This window comes from Balaenoptera ricei, chromosome 4 (assembly GCF_028023285.1).
Source record: "Balaenoptera ricei isolate mBalRic1 chromosome 4, mBalRic1.hap2, whole genome shotgun sequence".
NCBI lineage: Eukaryota > Metazoa > Chordata > Mammalia > Artiodactyla > Balaenopteridae > Balaenoptera > Balaenoptera ricei.
Window position 1 is genome coordinate 157,562,640 of NC_082642.1, and position 22,344 is coordinate 157,584,983.

Consider the following 22,344-nt stretch of genomic DNA (forward strand, 5'->3'; position numbering starts at 1 on the left):
GCAAAACCGAGAGTGAGGTCTAATGTAAACTAGACTTTTGGTGTTTATGATGTGTCGGTTCATTGTAATGATGTGTATGTAGCTTCATCAGTTCTAACAAATATACGCTCTGGTGGGGATGTTGATAGTGCAGGACAGGAGATATATAGGAAAGTCTGTATCTTCCCCTCAATTTTGCTGTGAACCTAAAATGGCTCTAAAATTTTTGTGTTAATTAAAAAAAAAAAGACATCTAGTATGTGTAGGTCCCAAGACTTCAAGGTGTGGCTGAGACCATCCTCTGCTCCGAATGCCTTTCATTTTTAACCCTTGTTGGAAGAAGGAAACCAAGGTTGGTGAGGTTGGTCTTTATTACCTTTAATTGGATGATTCCTTCCCTGTTTCTGATCTTCCCCCTTCCCAGGGTCCTGTAGATCCTCCTGTTTCCTGGGCTCTGCCCCTTGAGCGGCCTTCTGGCCCCTCATCTCAGATCAGCTTCATAACCCCACTCCCCTCGCAGGGTGCTGCCCCCTCCTGACTTGCCGTCTCTTACCGTGGAATCAGTGGTTTGCACGTTATCCATGTGTTCACCAGAGACCTGTGAAGAAGCCCCTCTGTGTCAGGCTCTGTTCCAGGCGCTGGGGTCCCAGAGATGTTCACAGTGAGGCCCTGCCTTGGTGGAGCTTATATCCTGCTGAAGGAGACAGACAGTAAACAGCCCCCCAAACAAGGAAAAGAGTTTGGATGGGGAAAAGAGCAGTGAAGAAGGGCCATGGGGAGTGACGGGTGGGTCCAGGGAAGCCCTCTCGGAGGATCCCCCTTTGTGTGCAGATGTGACCGTCAGGAAGGAGACATTGATAGCCTCAATCACCGGTCTCAAGGGTAGTCTGAGGGCCTTTTGATGTCCTCTTCTCCGTATCTTTTACATCTCCTGCTTGTTTTCCTCTTTCACTGTACCGTCCTTCTAACACCCCAGCATCCTGGGGCTCTCCACCAGTCTGAACTCACCATCTCACTGTGCCCCCAGGGATGCGCCCCCCCCCAGCCCTGTGGAAGCGTACCAGGAAGCCACATTTTACCCAAAGGCACTTGTTAACCCCCCGAGTTAGAGCTAAGGAGTCTGACAGTAGACTCTCCACACTAAGTAATCGGGAGCCCAACTCCATTGACGTAGACGTTAACCTCAAGTGAACAGCTTGTGTTGAGTTATATCCTATTTGGAATTGACTGGGTTGTCCAGGGATTTTCAAGCCTTGAATATATACAATTTTAAAAGATGGTCCCGGTGTGGTAATGACTCAGACCCCTAGCAAAAGCAAACACAAATCTTTTCTGGAGAAAATTATTTTCACTAGCCTCAAGACAGTCCTCTATATAGTTTTTAAAATGCACTCTCCAGTGCACACCCAGGAAAACAGCTTCCAAGCATTTCAGACAAATCAGGATCATCAGAGGTAGGCTGTTTACTAGGTAGGCTGATTATGAGTAATGAACTAAAAGCAGTCTTTGAGATGCCTTCAGGAAACAGAATTTTATAAAAAGTCATTAACAGCTTTGAAAAAGAACCCAATAGAATTTCTAGAAATAAAAAAATACACAGTAACAACAGCAACAAACTCAAGGGACAGGTTTAGCAGCAGATTCCATAGAGCTGAACACATAATTAGTGAACTGGAGGGAAAGTCAGAAAAAGCTACACACGGAGCAAATAAAGACAAAGGGTGAGTGACGTTAGGGAGACCCGGTGATAAGGTCTCACAGCTGCGGAAGGAGAAGAGGGGAAGTTCGTTTCCAAAAATTTCTGGACATTTCAATGCATTTAATCTCCAGCTGTATGATAAATAAGAAAAAACAGAATTGACTTCATTGTAAAGACGTTAAATCTAATTATGTAAAAAAAATATTTTTAAGTCTTAGCATTTTATGTGCTACAGCTTTTTGAGATGGAGAATTAAACTTAGGAAGCAAGGTTATTCACAGACACAAGTAGATGGAACTTAGGGACCATGACTATTAAAGTACTATTATTAGAGGCCCTGGAGTTGTCCTGTTGCTGTGATTTAAGCGAGCAGATAAACTCACAGAGGGAGTAAGCGTGGAGTCACTTGGAATCCTGGAGAATCCTCGCTCACTAACTGATGAACTTTGTGACATTTGATGTTTCGCTTTGCCATTGGCAAAATGGTTCAGATGTCTTCCCTTTAGCCTATTGTGCAGTTGAAAAAGATTTCTCAGTGAAACGTCCGGAACAGAGCATGTCCCGTGGCGGGGGGGGGGGGGGGCTCCATGGCTGGAGGGCGATAACTGTCACAAACAGTCAGCTGACTTCAAAGTGCATGTGGAAAGTAAACATGAACTTATTTACAAAACAGAAACAGACTCAACAGACTTAGAGAACAGACTTATGGTTACCAGGGGGGAAGGTGGGGTGGAGGAGGGATAGATTGGGAGTTTGGGATTGACATGTACACACTGCTATATTTAAAATAGATAACCAACAAGGACCTACTGTATAGTACAGGGAACTCTGCTCAGTACTCTGTAATAACCTAACTGGGGAAAAAAAATTGAAAAAGAATAGATACATGTATATGGATAACTGAATCACTTTGCTGTACACCTGAAACTAACACAACATTGCTCATTAGTATACTAATTACTAATATACTCCAATATAAACTAAAAAATTTTTTTAAATATTAAAAAAAAAGTTCATGTGGAAAGTAAACATGCAAGAATCGCTAGGAAATACCTAAGCAGAAGGAAATAAGGCAGAAAGAACAGAATATAAAGTCAGACATGGACACGATTACACATGGGACTTAATATGAGGAAGGGGCATTTCAGATCAATGGAGGGAGATTTTCATTCAACAAACAGTGAACAACTGGCTGGCCAGCTGGAGGAAAATAAGTTTGGATTTCCATCCAAATTTAGTCCAGAGGGATCAAATATTTTAATTAAAAAATAAGAAAATATGGGGAAAGGGAGGGAGAAAAAGGCCTTTCTAAGCAAAACAAAGCTCAACAAACTGTAAAAAGAAAAATCAAAAAATTTTTAACTGCCTAGGGGGAAAAATTTCATACTCAAAAACAAACAGGGAAGAAGATTTTTTATTACCTACAATAAGGAACTAATAAGTATAGGATTGTAAAAGCTATAATACACAATTTAGAATTATATATCCATATGTACAGTAGATGTCCCTTTGTGTAGAAAGCAGGGGCACTTTACACTATATTTATATATGCGAGGGTGTCCCTTCCCTTCTCAGCTCCTTGCTATTTTGGTTGCTTCGCATCGAAGTGTTTTAAGGAAAGCCTCTTCTTTTTTTTCTTTTTTTTTTTTAAACACTCCACACTTCCAACACAAGGGGCACAGTTTTGATCCCTGGTAGGGGAACTAAGATCCCACATATCACATGGCATGGTTAAATAAAAAACAATAAAAGAAGAGAAAAAGAAAAAAAAAGAAAGAATGCTTAATTGAGACCTCAGAGTACCATCCCCTGACCAGCCGTGCCAACTTGAATTGATTTGTAGTGACTGTGGACACTGTATTGAAAAGGGTTCTATGATTTCATCCAGACTCAGTGGGAAAGATGCTCAGTTTGGAACTTCCCTGGTGGTGCAGTGGATAAGACTCCACTCTCCCAATGCAGGAGGTCCAGGTTCGATACCTGGTCAGGGAACTAGGTCCCACATGCATGCCGCAACTAAGTTTGCCTGCCACAACTAAGGAGACTGCGAGTCGCAACTAAGGAGCCCTGGAGCCACAACTAAGGAGCCACCTGCCACAGATAAGACTCGGCACAACCAAATAAATAAAAATCAATCAATTAATTAGTATTAAAAAAAAGAATCTTGTAAAAAAAAAAAAAAGAATTGCTCAGTTTCATTAATGATATCTGTCAGGGATAGGGAGGAGGTAGAGTGCAGTGGGAAGCATGGATCTATATGCCATCCATGCTATAGATCAGTGTCACCTGAGGGCTTGTTAAACCACAAACGGCTGTGTTTTAATAAGTCTGGGATGGGGGCCCCAAAATGTGCATTTTGGAAAGCCTCTTCTTAAACGGCAGTGCTTTCCCAAAGTAAGCAAGTAAGGTGAAAATCAAGCAGTAAAAAATTATCCTTGAAAAGCCTTTTTTTTTTTAATTTTAAAAATATATTTATTTATTTATTTATTGGCTGCTTTGGGTCTTCGTTGCTGTGCGCGGGCTTTCTCTAGTTGTGGCGAGCGGGGGATACTCTTTGTTGCAGTGCGCGGGCTTCTCGTTGCGGTGGCTTCTCTTTGTCGCAGAGCACAGGCTCTAGGTGTGCAGGCTTCAGTAGTTGTGGCATGTGGGCTCAGTAGTTGTGGCTCGTGGGCTCTAGAGCGCAGGCTTAGTAGTTGTGGTGCACGGGATCAGTTGCTCCGTGGCATGTGGGATCTTTGGGACCAGGGCTCGAACCCGTGTGCCCTGCATTGGCAGGCGGACTCTTTTTTTTTTTTAATATAAATTTATTTATTTATTTATTTTTGGCTGTGTTGGGTCTTTGTTGCTGCGCGCGGGCCTTCTCTAATTGCATTGAGCGGGGGCTACTCTTCACTGCAGTGCGTGGGCTTCTTGTTGCGGTGGGTTCTCTTGTTGCAGAGCACGGGCTCTAGGCGCGTGGGCTTCAGTAGTTGTGGCACGTGGGCTCAGTAGTTGTGGCACGCGGGCTTCAGTAGTTGTGGCTTTCAGGCTCTAGAGCGCAGGCTCAGTAGTTGTGGCTCACGGGCCTAGTTGCTCAGCGGCATGTGGGGTCTTCCAGGACCAGGGCTCGAACCCGTGTCCCCTGCATTGGCAGGCAGATTCTTAACCACTGCGCCACCAGGGAAGTCCCTGAAAAGCCTTTGAAATGAAACATGCACAAACACAGCTGGGGTGCAGGGGAGTGGGGTATGTCAGTGAATGCAACATCCATCTGGGTCTGTTTTGGCAAAATCTCAGGATTACCAGTAGACAAGCCCAGCAGTTCTTCTAGGAATTTATTTATTTACTTGTTTCACATAAGTGAAACATTCTATGTGAGAGGTTTTCATTACAGAGTAGTAGTCCTAAAAAAAGGTGGAAAAGAAACAGCTGGTAAATTGTGGTCCATCCTTGCTGTAGGATGCTCTGCAGGTGTGGAAAGAATGAAGAAGAGCTCCGTGTACACAGGCAGCTCACTCTCCAAGGTATCTTGAGAAGCAAGATGTGGGTCAGAGCGAGAGGACGTTACAGTTTGTTAAAGTGTGGGGGGAAGATACTCTTATTTGTTGAATATGTACAGAGAACTTCTGGAAGGACACCCAAGAAATGAATAACCTTGGTTCTCTATTGGATAGAGAGGATGCAGGAGTACGGAGGTGGTTTATCACTACCTACCTTTTAATATACGTTTAAAAATTGAACTATGTATATGTATTATCTAGTCCACAAATTATTTCTCGAGGCTACTATAATCAGAAAAAAAAGGCTAACAACTTAATAGAAAAATGGGCAACGTATGTGACTAGATAGTTCCTGGAAAAAGAAATATGCACAACATAGGGAACTCTACTCAATGCTCTGTGGTGACCTACATGAGAAGGAAATCCAAAAAATAGGGGATATATGTATTGCTGTACGTACAAACTAGCACAATATTGTAGAGCAACTATACTCCAATAAAAAAACAATAAAAAATTTAAAAAACAATAAAAAATTAAAAAAAGAAACAGACACAAATCACAAATGGCTTTTAAACTTATGAAAGCATGCCAAGGCCATCACTTTAATGAGCGAACCAATTAGAACAATACTAAGATTTTTTTTTCAATAATAGATTAGTATAGATCAAAAAGTTGGATAATACGGTGTGTTGGGAAGGGTATGAACAAATAGGCATTCTCATATGCTGATGGTGGGCGTGTAAACGGGTATAACTTCTCTGTTGAGCTGTGGGAAATATCTGATAAAATTCAGAATTCACATACCCTTTAATTCAGTAATTCACTTCTAGGAATTTGTTTTAAATCCACCCCAATATTTATGCCAAGATGAATGCACAAAGGTGTTTGTTGCGGCATTATTAATAGCAGAAAAGACTGAAAATAACCAAAAATGTCCTTCTGCAGCCTATTTAAAGAATAGGTTCATGCAACAATAAAATATGTGGTTAAAAGATCCACAATCCAACAGTAAAAGATGGTTCATCAAACAATAAAAGAATAGAATAATAAAAGAATAGAACAATAAAACAATAAAAGAATCCAGTGGTAGACTAGAATACAGGAGTCAAGTAGAGCAGGCCAAGTCTGTGTGTGCTTATGTACTATGCTCTCCGAGATATTATAAATAACGTAAAAGGTAAGTTGTGAAATACCATGTACAACATGATATCTTGTGTGTAAAACGGATGAGGGAAATATATATGGGCTTGCGTAAGCAGAGAATAGCTCTGAGGGCTTTAGGGACAGTGGCGGTCTCTGAGGAGGGAACTCTGGACCTGGGGGTGGGGGGCACGTACCTGTGGAGGGGACTCCTATGAAACAGGCTTGCTGCGGGGCGAGGGGCTGTTAGAGGAGAGCTTTGAAGATGAGCCAGTGGCCCAGGGAAACATGAGGTTGGGAGGGGGAGTGAAGCAGAGGGTATATTATTTTTCAGTGCACGTTCATTTTCAAAATTTTAAAAGTAATGTGGCTTTATAGTGTGCTCAGGGAAATGCAACAGCTTTTTCATTTTTATGTGTTTCCAGTCTTTTTATATGTATCAATGTCCACTGGATATTCCTGCTTTTTCACTTACATGCATTTCATGTATATTTTTCATGTGTATTACAAGTAATGTTTGCCCCTGATACCTATCATTTTATACACTGAGATATCACCCACATCCTTCAGGATGACTACTATAAAAGTTTTAAAGAACAGAAAATAGAGGGCTTCCCTGGTGGCGCAGTGGTTGAGAATCCACCTGCCAATGCAGGGCACACGGGTTCGAGCCCTGGTCTGGGAAGATCCCACATGCCGCGGAGCAACTAGGCCCGTGAGCCACAACTACTGAGCCTGAGCATCTGGAGCCTGTGCTCCGCAACAAGAGAGGCCACGATAGTGAGAGGCCTGCGCACCGCGATGAAGAGCGGCCCCCACTTGCCGCAACTAGAGAAAGCCCTCGCACAGAAACGAAGACCCAACACAGCCATAAAATAAAAATAAAAATAAATAAAAATAAGCAAAATTAAAAAAAAAAAAAAAGAACAGAAAATAATATGTTGGTGAGGATGTGGAGAAATTGGAACACTTGTGCACTGTTATTAGGAGTGTAAAATGGTGCAGCCACTATGGACAACGGTATGATGGTTCCTCAGAAAAATTAAAATAGAATTACCATATGATCCGGCAATCCCACTTCTGGTATATACCCAAAAGAACTGAAAAGATATTTACACACCCATGTTCACAGCGGCATTATTCACACTAGTTAAGTGGTGGAAACGACCCAAGTGTTCATCAAGGGATGAATGGAGAAACTAGATGTGGTCTATCTATACATGTAATGGAGTATTATTCAGCCTTAAAAAGGGTTGAAATCCTGTTACATGCTACAACATGGATGAACCTTGAGGACATTACACTAAGGGAAATAAGCCAGTCGTAACAAGACAAACAGTGCATGATTCCACTTACATGAGGCATCTGAAGTAGTCAAAGTCTGGAAAGAGAAAAGATAATGGTGGTTACCAGGTGCTGCGGGGAAGGAGATGGGGACTTGGTGATTAATAGGAGCAGAGTTTCAGTTTTGCAAGATGAAAAAGTTCTGGAGTTCTGTTGTGCAATAATGTGAATATCCTTAACACTACTGTACTGTACACTTAAAAGTGTATATTTTTTAATTTGGTAAAAGGTGATAAAGTTTATGTTACACACTTTTTGACCACGTTTAAAAAAAAAAAAAAACTGAAAGCAAACCCAGAGACAAAAGCTCCATCTCTGAAATGAAGTGAACTCAAGACAAAGGTGAGATTCTTGGCAGATGAAACCAACACTCCCTTTAAAGAGCTGATTCATGTGTTTAATGTAATTGCTAGGAATAGTTGGAGAATGACTCCTGAGTATTGCTGTAGAGCAGCTCAGGAAGGCATCCACACTGAAGCAAGCCACGCTCGGGCCGGGTACTGTTCTGAAGTCCTGGGGAAGGAGTCCCAATTGAGACCCCTCTCTTCTGTTCCCTCTATTTTAGAAGACAGCAGGCAGAGGGTGGCCTAGAAAAATAAGGCCACACCGTCCACAGGGCATGTGTCCCCAGGCCCCCTGGATGGCACCGGACGGGAGCTTCTCAGGAGGCCAAGACGGCGGTAGAGGGCGGGTCCCAACCAAGCCCCCCGTGACACCCCGGGGTACTTTGCGTCACTGTGGAAGCCTCTGGGCTTTTTCGGGGGAGCAGAACTGCAGGAGCCAGTGGACACCGAGGAAGGCGACCCTGCCTCTCTGGAACTCTTTTTCCACAAAAGTGACCAACTGCCCTTGGAGCCTTAACTTACCCTTGGGAGCCTGAGGCCTCTGTGATTACAGTGGCTTCAAAAGCTCTGTAAAAGCTGACGGATGTCTGCAATGCAAGCCCACATGTGGCGCGGAGAAGCAGCTGTTTGGACGTGGGCCATCCTCCGGGAAGCCTGACTCCCACCAGAGCCCGGCCTCCTGTAAACCCGAGGACCTGCAGGCCCGCCACCCTGACCACGGGGCCTGGGACCTCGTGCCGCCCTATGTTCCCTGATCAGCCAGGAGCACAGGAGGAAGCCCGCTGGGCTGTGCAAACAGCAGCGGGCAGGAAGTGAAACAGCCGTGGAACGGGGACCTGGACTTCGAACCTGGATTTCCCTGGGACTTGGCTTTGACGTCTCAGAGACTCAGAATATGCCTAATATGCCTATCTTGGCGGTCACTTGACTTTGTGAGACATTCGATTGGGGTCTGGGGCCGCCAACCGTAAAGGGACGACGGCGTCCTCCCTTCAGAGCAAAACCCGCCCGTTGTCGCTGGTCCCCAGGCAGCCTGGACCGCAGAGCCGGAGCTCGAGGGCGCCTGCAGCGCACCTGCCCCCGCGCACCTGCCCGCCCTCCCCGCCGCCGGCCTGCCCCCGGGGCGTGTCGCCCAGGGGTCCGCCCAGTCCTTGCGAGGCTGCCTCGGTCGCCCTGAGCTGCGGCCCAGGGTCCGGAGGGTCCGGAGGGTCCGGAGCCGCAGCTGGAAGATGCGCCCCGCGGCTGCCGGTGAGTGCGGGAGGAGGGAAGGGGGACCCGGCATGGGAGACTCGCCCCCTCGCCCTACCTGGCACCTGGCACGCTGAGCCAGAGGTGGAGGCGGCACGGGGCGGGAGGGGGGGTCCTCTCTTAGACCTGGGGTCAGGAAGGCGCCACGCGAATCCAGCAGGGGCAAATCGGCTGCGGTTTCCCGCCGCCCTCCTGCCGGGCGCCACTGCCCCAGCTGCGTGCAGGGCCGGGGTGCGGGCAGATCAGTGACTGTGGCGTTTTGCCTGGAAAGTAGGTGTTGGCTGAGCGCAGCTAGAACAGCACCCAGTGAGTCCCAGGGGGAGAAGGCGCCCTCCCGCCGAGCGCAGGTGCCGGCAGGGGCGCGCCCCGCCCCCATCTCCGACCTCCTGGGCCGGGATGGGGGCTGCCGGGCGCCGGTTAGAGGCACTTGTGGACTCCAGCTGGGGCTCCTCGGGCTGCCGTCAGAGGTCATTCGCCGCAGGGCCACCTGACCAGCCAAGGAAATGATGAAAAGTGCGGAGACAGGGGGACAACCCCTTGTAAGTCACCAGCCTGTGGGTGGGTGAGAAGTGGGGACTCATTAGCATGGACTGTCCCATTGTGCCTTATTATAACCGTTCCGGTAGCATCTTTTTATAAGGCTTCCCCCCCACACCATTCTATCAAACTACTTGAGCCTGAGAAGATTTGGGGGAAAAAAACAGGAAGGAGGAAAGAAAACCTCCGACTCTTTCCCGAGCCGTTTCATCTCCCAGTGCTCGCCTTCCTGACGGTGGCCTCCGTGTGCCTCTCCTGCCTGCCTGCCTGCCTGCGTAAGCAAGGCGCTCTGGGGTCCCGGAACCGACGGCCTCTGACACACATTCCCTTTCTAATTGGTTTTGCTGTTTCTTCCTATAATCTGAGGAATCTGGATTCCTCCCAGGGCAAGGCAGCGTATTGTGCAAAAATTAAAAGTTCAAAACTGGGAAGTTCTCTTGGCCTCTCTAGAGACCAGCTCCCCTCCTCTCAGTGGCAGGTCATTGCCTCCAGGTGTGTATTTGACTCTTCGGTCTCCTTCCTTCCTAAGTGGCGTTCTGGTTGTGTGGTCACACTGCAGAAAGTTCTGAGCACCCCCTTTCTGCTCCATCCCCAATGGGTAGGAAAGCCAAATTTTAAGACTTTTTATTTGTGTAAAATATTCAAGTTTTCTGCAAAACCATTTATTTGTGAACAGTACTGTCTCTGGTAACTTGTGTGCATCGTAGGATAAATGCAAGGAGATACGTATCTCTTCTCTTGGGAGAAAAGATCTCCCTTAGGGCACTGACTTTCTTTTTTTTTTTTTTTTTTTATTTTATTTATTTATTTATTTATTTATTTATGGCTGTGTTGGGTCTTCGTTTCTGTGCGAGGTCTTTCTCCAGTTGCGGCAAGTGGGGGCCACTCTTCATCGCGGTGCGCGGGCCTCTCACTGTCGCGGCCTCTCTTGTTGCGGAGCACAGGCTCCAGACGCGCAGGCTCCAGACGCGCAGGCTCAGTAATTGTGGCTCACGGGCCCAGCCTCTCCGCGGCATGTGGGATCCTCCCAGACCAGGGCTCGAACCCGTGTCCCCTGCATTGGCAGGCAGATTCTCAACCACTGCGCCACCAGGGAAGCCCAGGGCACTGACTTTCATTACAGCTATTTTGGAAGAATTTTTTTCATTATGCCTGTATTACATACTTACCGTCCAATTTTACTGCTCACTTAGTGGAAAACGCTGAATATGATCAGATGGCTTTCCCTGCACCCACAGCTTTTCCGCATGCAGCCTAGCGATTCATTTATGAGCTGTGTGGTCCTTTCACATCAAGGTTTGAGGTCACACCAGGTTTGCATGTATCCAGGTGCGTGGCTGTCAGAGAAATTACTCACAGAAGCTCAGGGCCACATCGCTTTTTTTTTTTTTTTTTTTTCACACACACACACACTGTATTTTATTTTTACAAGAGATAAATAGACTGACACCAAGCATTGTACATGGATGACCACAACAAAAGCCACAATGATTGCAATTACCAAACATGAAACACACTCATACTATGTCATAATATTGACATTCAGTCCAGTAATCCTCCACTGTAACAGCTCCTTTACTTTGCAGTGAAAATTGATTTGTATATTCTTTGCCTCTGAGTCCTTGTGGGATTTTTTTTTTTTTTAAATTCAGACAGAAAGTCACAAAAATTATACTCATCCTCATCAGTTCACTCAGTCCCATGTAATTAATTTTTTTTTTTCATCTTGATCTTTTGTTAGCACTTTTATGAGTTCATCAGTTTTTCATTAGAGTTCTGAAAATGCTTATTCATTCAGTTCAGCAGTACAGTCCGTTACCAGAAACCTGTACTTGTCAGAGTCTTTTCCATGAATTTCTTGAAGATGAAACCCTTTTATAGGAACATATTTGCAAAATCATCAGAGTACACCCAGAACTGTCTGTAAATGACAAAAGACTTAAAAATGACCACGGTTAAAGATTTGATGAAAGTTCATAATAATGCAGTTGACAAGAAAATTAGTTATTTCTGAGATATACATTTTAAAGTAATAACTAGGATTATTACTTATAACATTATACCAGAACATATAAGGTTTTTAGAAATTTCATGTAATGTCTGAAACATTTATATTAACATATTTCCATACATATTTCCATACAAATACAAATATAAGATTTTTAGAAATTTCATGTAATGTCTGAAACATTTATATTAACATATTTCCATACATATTTCCATACAAATACAAATATAAGATTTTTAGAAATTTCATGTAATGTCTGAAACATTTATATTAACATATTTCCATACAAATACAAATATAAGATTTTAGAAATTTCATGTAATGTCTGAAACATTTATATTAACATATTTCCATACAAATAACCCAATGAAAGTTTAGTATTAGTTGTTTTGTTTGTTTTTTTATACTGCAGGTTCTTATTAGGCATCAGTTTTATACACATCAGTGTATACATGTCAATCCCAATCGCCCAATTCAGCACACCACCATCCCCCCCCCACCGCAGTTTTCCCCCCTTGGTGTCCATATGTCCATTCTCTACATCTGTGTCTCAACTTCTGCCCTGCAAACTGGCTCATCTGTACCATTTTTCTAGGTTCCGCATACATGCATTAATATATGATATTTGTTTTTCTCTTTCTGACTTACTTCACTCTGTATGACAGTCTCTAGATCCATCCACGTCTCAACAAATGACTCAATTTCGTTCCTTTTTATGGCTGAGTAATATTCCATTGTATATATGTACCACATCTTCTTTATCCATTCCTCTGTTGATGGGCATTTAGGTTGCTTCCATGACCTGGCTATTGTAAATAGTGCTGCAATGAACATTCGGGTGCATGTGTCTTTTTGAATTACGGTTTTCTCTGGGTATATGCCCAGTAGTGGGATTGCTGGGTCATATGGTAATTCTATTTTTAGTTTTTTAAGGAACCTCCATATTGTTCTCCATAGTGGCTGTATCAATTTACATTCCCACCAACAGTGCAAGAGGTTTCCCTTTTCACCACACCCTCTCCAGCATTTGTTGTTTGTAGATTTTCTGATGATGCCCATTCTAACAGGAGTGAGGTGATACCTCATTGTAGTTTTGATTTGCATTTCTCTAATAATTAGTGATGTTGAGCATCTTTTCATGTGCTTCGTGGCCGTCTGTATGTCTTCTTTGGAGAAATGTCTATTTAGGTCTTCTGCCCATTTTTGGATTGGGGTGTTTGTTTCTTTGATATTGAGCTGAATGAGCTGTTTATATATTTTGGAGATTAATCCTTTGTCCGTTGATGCATTTGCAAATATTTTCTCCCATTCTGAGGGTTGTCTTTTCGTCTTGTTTATGGTTTCCTTTGCTGTGCAAAAGCTTTGAAGTTTCATTAGGTCCCACTTGTTTATTTTTGTTTTTATTTCCATTACTCTAGGAGGTGGATCAAAAAAGATCTTGCTGTGATTTATGTCAAAGAGTGTTCTTCCTATGTTTTCCTCTAAGAGTTTTATAGTGTCCAGTCTTATATTTAGGTCTCTAATCCATTTTGAGTTTATTTTTGTGTATGGTGTTAGGGAGTATTCTAATTTCATTCTTTTACATGTAGCTGTCCAGTTTTCCCAGCACCACTTATTGAAGAGACTGTCTTTTCTCCATTGTATATCTTTGCCTCCTTTGTCATAGATTAGTTGACCATAGGTGCGTGGGTTAATCTCTGGGCTTTCTATCTTGTTCCATTGATCTATGTTTCTGTTTTTGTGCCAGTACCATATTGTCTTGATTACTGTAGCTTTGTAGTATAGTCTGAAGTCAGGGAGTCTGATTCCTCCAGCTCCATTTTTTTGCCTCAAGACTGCTTTGGCTATTCGGGGTCTTTTGTGTCTCCATACAAATTTTAAGATGATTTGTTCTAGCTCCGTAAAAAATGCCATTGGTAATTTGATAGGGATTGCATTGAATCTGTAGATTGCTTTGGGTAGTATACTCATTTTCACAATGTTGATTCTTCCAATCCAAGAACATGGTATATCTCTCCATCTGTTGGTATCATCTTTAATTTCTTTCATCAGTGTCTTATAGTTTTCTGCATACAGGTCTTTTGTCTCCCTAGGTAGGTTTATTCCTAGGTATTTTATTCTTTTTGTTGCAATGGTAAATGGGAGTGTTTCCATAATTTCTCTTTCAGATTTTTCATCATTAGTGTATAGGAATGCAAGAGATTTCTGTGCATTAATTTTGTATCCTGCAACTTTACCATATTCATTAATTAGCTCTAGCAGTTTTCTGGTGGCATTTTTAGGATTCTCTATGTATAGTATCATGTCATCCGCAAACAGTGACAGTTTTACTTCTTCTTTTCCAATTTGTATTCCTTTTATTTCTTTTTCTTCTCTGATTGCCGTGGCTAGGACTTCCAAAACTATGTTGAGTAATAGTGGTGAGAGTGAACATCCTTGTCTCGTTCCTGATCTTAGAGGAAATGCTTTCAGTTTTTCACCATTGAGAATGATGTTTGCTGTGGGTTTGTCATATATGGCCTTTATTATGTTGAGGTAGGTTCCCTCTATGCCCACTCTCTGGAGAGTTTTTATCAGAAATGGGTGTTGAATTTTGTCAAAAGCTTTTTCTGCATCTATTGAGATGATCATATGGTTTTTATTCTTCAATTTGTTACTATGGTGTATCACATTGATTGATTTGCGTATATTGAAGAATCCTTGCATCCCTGGGATAAATCCCACTTGATCGTGGTGTATGATCCTTTTAATGTGTTGTTGGATTCTGTTTGCTAGTATTTTGTTGAGGATTTTTGCATCTATATTCATCAGTGATATTGGTCTGTAATTTTCTTTTTTTGTAGTGTCTTTGTCTGGTTTTGGTATCAGGGTGATGGTGGCCTCATAGAATGAGTTTGGGAGTGTTCCTTCCTCTGCAATTTTTTGGAAGAGTTTGAGAAGGATGGGTGTTAGCTCTTCTCTAAATGTTTGATAGAATTCACCTGTGAAGCCATCTGGTCCTGGACTTTTGTTTGTTGGAAGATTTTTAATCACAGTTTCAATTTCATTACTTGTGATTGGTCTGTTCATATTTTCTGTTTCTTCCTGGTTCAGTCTTGGGAGGTTACACCTTTCTAAGAATTTGTCCATTTCTTCCAGGTTGTCCATTTTATTGGCATAAAGTTGCTTGTAGTAGTCTCTTAGGATGCTTTGTATTTCTGCGGTGTCTGTTGTAACTTCTCCTTTTTCATTTCTGATTTTATTGATTTGAGTCCTCTCCCTCTTTTTCTTGATGAGTCTGGCTAATGGCTTATCAATTTTGTTTATCTTCTCAAAGAACCAACTTTTAGTTTTATTGATCTTGGCTATTGTTTTCTTTGTTTCTATTTCATTTATTTCTGCTCTGATCTTTATGATTTCTTTCCTTCTGCTAACTTTGGGTTTTGTTTGTTCTTCTTTCTCTAATTGCTTTAGGTGTAAGGTTAGGTTGTTTAGTTGAGATTTTTCTTGTTTCTTTAGGTAGGCTTGTATAGCTATAAACTTCCCTCTTAGAACCGCTTTTGCTGCATCCCATAGGTTTTGGGTCGTCATGTTTTCATTGTCATTTGTCTCTAGGTATTTTTTGATTTCCTCTTTGATTTCTTCAGTGATCTCTTGGTTATTTAGTAACGTATTGTTTAGCCTCCATGTGTTTGTCCTTTTTACGTTTTTTTCCCTGTAATTCATTTCTAATCTCATAGCGTTGTGGTCAGAAAAGATGCTTGATATGATTTCAATTTTCTTAAATTTACTGAGGCTTGATTTGTGACCCAAGATGTGATCTATCTTGGAGAATGTTCCGTGCGCACTTGAGAAGAACGTGTAATCTGCTGTTTTTGGATGGAATGTCCTATATATATCAATTAAATCTATCTGGTCTATTGTGTCATTTAAAGCTTCTGTTTCCTTATTTATTTTCATTTTGGATGATCTGTCCATTGGTGTAAGTGAGGTGTTAAAGTCCCCCACTATTATTGTGTTACTGTCGATTTCCTCTTTTATAGCTGTTAGCAGTTGCCTTATGTATTGAGGTGCTCCTATGTTGGGTGCATATATATTTATAATTGTTATATCTTCTTCTTGGATTGATCCCTGGATCATTATGTAGTGTCCTTCCTTGTCTCTTGTAACATTCTTTATTTTAAAGTCTATTTTATCTGATATGAGTATAGCTACTCCAGCTTTCTTTTGATTTCCATTTGCATGGAATATCTTTTTCCATCCCCTCACTTTCAGTCTGTATGTGTCCCTAGGTCTAAAGTGGGTCTCTTGTAGACAGCATATAGATGGGTCTTGTTTTTGTATCCATTCAGCCAGTCTATGTCTTTTGGTTGGGGCATTTAATCCATTCACGTTTAAGGTAATAATCGATATGTATGTTCCTATGACCATTTTCTTAATTGTTTTGGGTTTGTTTTTGTAGGTCCTTTTCTTCTCTTGTGTTTCCCACTTAGAGAAGTTCCTTTAGCATTTGTTGTAGAGCTGGTTTGGTGGTGCTGAATTCTCTTAGCTTTTGCTTGTCTGTAAAGCTTTTGATTTCTCCATCAAATCTAAATGAGATCCTTGCCGGGTAGAGTAATCTTGGTTGTAGGTTCTTCCCTTTCATCACTTTAAGTATATCATGCCACTCCCTTCTGGCTTGCAGAGTTTCTGCTGAGAAATCAGCTGTTAACCTTATGGGAGTTCCCTTGTATGTTATTTGTCGTTTTTCCCTTGCTGCTTTCAATAATTTTTCTTTGTCTTTAATTTTTGCCACTTTGATTACTATGTGTCTCGGCGTGTTTCTCCTTGGGTTTATTCTGTATGGGACTCTCTGCGCTTCCTGGACTTGGGTGGCTATTTCCTTTCCCATGTTAGGGAAGTTTTCAACTATAATCTCTTCAAATATTTTCTCTGGTCCTTTCTCTCTCTCTTCTCCTTCTGGGACCCCTATAATGCGAATGTTTTTGCGTTTAATGTTGTCCCAGAGGTCTCTTAGGCTGTCTTCATTTCTTTTCATTCTTTTTTCTTTAGTCTGTTCCGCAGCAGTGAATTCCATCATTCTGTCTTCCAGGTCACTTATCCGTTCTTCTGCCTCAGTTATTCTGCTATTGGTTCCTTCTAGTGTAGTTTTCATTTCAGTTATTGTATTGGTCATCTCTGTTTGTTTGTTCTTTAATTCTTCTAGGTCTTTGTTAATCATTTCTTGCATCTTCTCAATCTTTGCCTCCATTCTTATTCCAAGGTCCTGGATCATCTTCACTATCATTATTCTGAATTCTTTTTCTGGAAGGTTGCCTATCTCCACTTCATTTAGTTGTTTTTCTGGGGTTTTTTCTTGTTCCTTCATCTGGTACATAGCCCTCTGCCTTTTCATCTTCTCTATCTTTCTGTAACTGTGGTTTTTGGTCCACAGGCTGCAGGATTATAGTTTTTCTTGCTTCTGTTGTCTGCCCTCTGGTGGTTGAGGCTATCTAAGAGGCTTGATGGGAGGCTCTGGTGGTGGGTAGAGCTGACTGTTGCTGTGGCGGTCAGAGCTCAGTAAAACCTTAATCCACTTGACTGTTGATGGGTGGGGCTGGGTTCCCTCCCTGTTGCTGTGGCGGTCAGAGCTCAGTAAAACCTTAATCCACTTGACTGTTGATGGGTGGGGCTGGGTTCCCTCCCTGTTGGCTGTTTTGCCTGAGGCAACCCAACACTGGAGCCTACCCGTGCTCTTTGGTGGGGTTAATGGCAGACTCTGGGAGGGCTCACGCCAAGGAGAACTTCCCAGAACCTCTGCTGCCAGTGTCCTTATCCCCACGGTGAAACAGAGCCACCACTCGCCTCTGCAGGAGACCCCCCAACACCAGCAGGTAGGTCTGGTTCAGTCTTCCCCAGGGTCACTGCTCCTTCCCCTGGGTCCCGATGCACACATTACTTTGTGTGTGCCCTCCAAGAGTGGGGTCTTTGTTTCCCCCAGTCCTGTCAAAGTCCTGCAATCAATTCCCACTAGGCTTCAAAGTCTGATTCTCTAGGAATTCCTCCTCCCGTTGCCGGACCCCCAGGTTGGGAAGCCTGACGTGGGGCTCAGAACCTTTACTCCAGTGGGTGGACTTCTGTGGTATAAGTGTTCGCCAGTCTGTGAGTCACCCACCCAGCAGTTATGGGATTTGATTTTACTCTGATTGTGCCCCTCCTACCGTCTCACTGTGGCTTCTCCTGTGTCCTTGGACGTGGGGTATCCTCCTTGGTGAAGTCCAGGGTCTTCCTGTCAATGATTGTCCAGCAGCCAGTTGTGATTCTGGTGCTCTCGCAAGAGGGAGTGAGAGCACGTCCTTCTACTCCGCCATCTTGGTTAATCCGGTCCGCCACATCGCTTTTGATTCTGTGAGCTCAAGATTAGGTAACGCTCGTGGCAGCAGCGTTTCCCTCGATGCTTCAGTCAAGCCCCAGGTCTGTCCCAGGTAGGGACACAGCTCACAAGAAGGACATTCAGACTAAAGGGATGAAGTAAATTAAGCCACCGCCACCCTTCACAAGCTGGAGGAAGCTTCCCAGAGCAGTCACCCTAATTCCTCAAAATTAAGGGCGTTGGCATGTGAACTTTGGAAGGTGGGTTACCTTGCAAACCTGCTGAGGTGTTCAGCTGTGACACTTCCCAGCCCTACTGCCAAAAAGCCTCCGTCAGCAGGACAGGGACAACCGTGGACACTGGGGCCAGCAGAGCCTGGAGCCACAAAGCAGCTGCACCCCAAGTCTGGCTTATCCACCCCTCAGGGACGAGAGGTGCAGGTGTGGCCGCCTCAAGGCGGGGGAATGTGGGTTCCTGTGGGGAGGTGGCCAGTGACAAATCTCATCATCCACTTCATGTGGAAGGAAATCCCTCCAAAGTGTGTCCTTATGGGTTCAGAACGGCCCTCTGCAGCGCCCCTGGATTGGATGGGAGGGGGATCCCGGAACCCCCCCTTACCTGTAGCCTGCCTTCGTGTACACTGGCTTCAGGACTGCTTTGTCCTCCAGCCTAAGTGAAGTGTCAGGGCCAGCCTGAGACCCCCAAGAATCTGAGGGTGGAGTGAGGGTAGGATACACACACATGCGCCCTAAAAGAGAGCCTCTGGGGAGGGAGTTCCGGCTTCCTACCTGTGCTCGGGATTGGCCTTTGCTCTAATACTCACAGCGCCTGCTGGGTAGAAGTGCTTAGGATGTGTCCGTGGGCTGATGTCGACTTTATTACCTTATGAGAAAAGGCCGGATCCTGGTCACAGAGCCACAGAAGGTTCGCGGACTCTGTGTACTTCCTCTGCCTCCCCCCTCAACTCTGAAGCTGCTGGACCCCTTCTTCCAGGGCAGGCCCTCCCCCCACCACCTCCAGAGCTGTCTTAGCTGAGTCCCTGAGCCCTCGCCTTTCCCAAGACAAATCCTCCCCCGTGCCCGCCCCATCCCGGGTGCAGGGTCCACCGCCAGCCCGTGGCCCATCTTCTCACGCTGAACTGGTCCCAGTGCACGCTGCTGGGCCTGCCTCCCTCCCTCCCCGAGCTGGTTCTGGCTCCAGTCATGGCTTCCGCAGCCACGGCAGGAAACCTGGCCTGGGGGTCCGCCGCTGCGCCCCTCACCCGTGGCACAGACGCTTTGTAGCCTTCCCAGGAGCCCTGGAAAATGTCCAGGGAGGGGTGCCTGTGGTCCCAGAAGCCCGGGGTTCACAGTGCTCCTTGTGAGGACGCGGGGGCTTTTATTCTCTCCTCGTTGTCTTCCCTGTCACTTCCACCCATGTGTCCTTGTTCACCTGGGGACCAGACCATGCTTCCCTTGCATGCGGGGAGGAAGGTATCTGAGAGGTGACATCGTGCTCCCTTTCAGTCACCTCCGAATCAAAAGCAACTCTTCACTCAAAGATCTCACGTGTGACATTCAGAAGATCCATATAATCTCTGCTTTGCCAATTGTCTTCAAATACGACACTTGGATAAAATAGTCTGGCTGTGATTCAACACACAGGACACTGCACTATTGTCTTTGAACCTGAGACTCTTATCGATGCTGAATCCATGTTTCCAGCAGTCAGATCACACTGTTCACTCAGGGTGCCTCCAGCGGCGTTTTCCGGAACATCCTGTGACCCTCGCACCATCCTAGGTATGCGGGCACAGACCTGGAGGGGAGAGCCGTGGTGGGCAGCGCCGACAAGGCGTGTGAAGGGCTGACCTGAGGGTGCCTGTGCAGGCTTCACCCAGGAGGCCACAGAGCCGCACTGGAGTCCTTGAAGGAGGGGACAGATGGCCAGGGGTCTGGAGGAGAGCGCCCTGGGGGCAGAGGGACAAACTCGTACCCAGGGTACAGCAGGGAAGGGCAGCCACTGCGGCGGGTCACCACGGCTGGAGCACAGAGCACACAGGAATTTCCAGGACAGCACGCCGGCTTCACCTGCTGTTCTCACTGTGTTTTCTGTGGCTGGTTTTTCCAGCTCGGAGATGTCCCTCCATCCTAGGAACTGCAGTGGCCGCGCTGTCTCAGGCATTTCCCAGCAGGAAGCCATCTCTGCATTACATTCTAACCATCTTAGGGACTGCATAGTTTGGCAAAGAGAAAGAAATAATTGATGTTGAAATACGCACTTGAAAAAAGACCGAATGGTCCAGGTGAGACAGAGGCATCCCATTTCACCAGGATGACTACCGAAGCTAACCAGCCGCCCCCCAAGCACCAGCAAATACTGACCCGATATAACCTAACCAGTGGGGGGAACCTCTAGGTGCTAGGCATCAAGAGAGAGCCTAGATCCAGGGCTCAACACGGCCGGACTGACAGACAGAGGTTTGCGTTTCATCACCGCCCGGAGAGAGAGGACGCCCCGGGCTTGGTGCTGGAGGGCTGCGGCTGCACACTTGGAAAGGGGGCCGGGGAACACCCACTGGTCTCTGCTCAGGGCTCTGGGCGGGGAGACACCAGCCCTCTGACACCAACTGGGTGTCCAGCCATTCAGGTCAGCTCCGACACTCAACACCCACAATAAGCTCCAGAGACCAGGGGTTAAGGACAGTGCCCTCCACGAGCTGCCCTGTCTTCAGACGCCAGCCACGGGCTTCGGGGACCGCCTGCACTTCTGACCAGCTGGCTACAAATCTGGGGGTTCCCACGATTCCTGGGGGGTTCAATAATTTGCTAGAACAACTCACAGAAACACTGAAAGCATCACTCTGCTTAAGATTACAGTTGTATTCTAAAGGATACAAGTCAGGAGGACCAGCCAAATGCAGGGACGTACAGGGTGAAGAAGAGTTCCGTGCCCACAGCCCCGGGAATCAGGGCGCATCCCCCGCCTGGCTCACCAGTGTGTTCCCCACCAGGAAGCCCCCCAAGCTCCTGAGTCCCGAGTTTCATTGGGGGCTTGTTCTGTCATTGGTCACAGGACAGCTTGCCTGCCCTCTCCCCTCCTGGAGGTCGGGGGTGGGGCTGAGGTGTGGGCTGGGTCTTTCTGGGCTGGCTGGCCCCTCCCCGGAAGCTATCCTAGGCCCCACCCTGAGCCACCTCATTAGCATAAACTCAGGCGTGGCCGAAAGGGGCCCCTTATGAACAACAGCCCACACTCCTATCAGGAAATTCCAAGGGTTTTAGGAGTTCTGTGCCAGAAACTGGGATACAGATGAGATATAATCTTTATTCTACCCCTCTGATAGATAAGCACCCAACACGGGGAGCACGTAGGTTCTCTAGCAGCGAGAGAGAAGAGCTGAGATGCTGCGGGCCTGGGGAGACCGAGGCCGTAGAGATGAAGCAGAGTCTCTGGAGGTCACCCCAGCAAGACTGGCCGGTGGATCCCACTGAGGGCTGGCAGGGGGACGTATGGACTCAGGAAGAGGCCCGGACATCTGACCCTGTCCTGGGCAAGAGGTGGGGCAGGAACAGATTCGGGGAGCCGGGGAGAATCCAGGGTTTCATCTGGGATGTGCTGAGTGTCAGGCCCTGCGAGACATCCCGGGTGCTGAGAGGGGTCAGCAAGGGGACAGCTTGTCGGGAGCTCAGAGGATGGCCTGGGTCTCAGTTCATCGGGGATCCTGCGGAGAGACCCAGGCTGCACCGTGTGAGCGAAAAGCCAGCAGAGACAACGTGGGAGACACCCCCAGCCCGCCCTGGGAGGGTGGGTGCTGCCCAGGGGGGACATGGACGGGTCAGGACCGTCCTCGGGGGCCTGGGGCTGGCAGCCTGGAGGCTTTGGAGGCCTAGACCAGCACAGCTGCCCTGAGCCGTGGGTGGAAGGTGAGGCCTGGAGGCCGATCCAGAGGACGGTTGTTTCCAGATGCCTGGCCTGAGAGGGGACAGAAATGAGGCAGCCGAGGAGGGTGTGTGGTCAGGTGGGCGGGCTCTTCCTCTCCCCTCCCCTCCTCTTGTTTTACCCTCCTCCTTCCTTCCTTCCATCCATCCACCCATCCGTCCTCTTCTTATTTCTTGGGACTGGACATATCAGTACACAAACGCTGATGGGGCCATCCCTGAGGTCCCTTTACGCAGGGCCTTGGGCCATCCCTGAATCTTGGCAGTTTTGGTAATCCTGCACCGTCCTGATCTGTGAGCTATTTAAGGAGTAAAATC

General features: G+C 45.9%; 1 protein-coding gene across 2 annotated transcripts in view; it reads left to right on the forward strand.

The window, feature by feature from the left end:
* Positions 1–22,344, forward strand: part of FAM3B (FAM3 metabolism regulating signaling molecule B) — a 61,462-nt gene that overhangs the window by 9,490 nt on the left and 29,628 nt on the right. Inside the window, exon 1 of one of the 2 annotated variants that reach the window (XM_059921597.1) lies at positions 8,873–9,233. The exons of the other annotated variant lie outside the window; for it this stretch is intronic. Within the exon in view, the coding sequence (XP_059777580.1) occupies positions 9,215–9,233 (19 nt within the window). The 5' untranslated portion in view covers positions 8,873–9,214. Of the gene's footprint in view, positions 1–8,872; positions 9,234–22,344 lie in introns of those variants that run through there. 2 annotated transcript variants of the gene reach the window in all.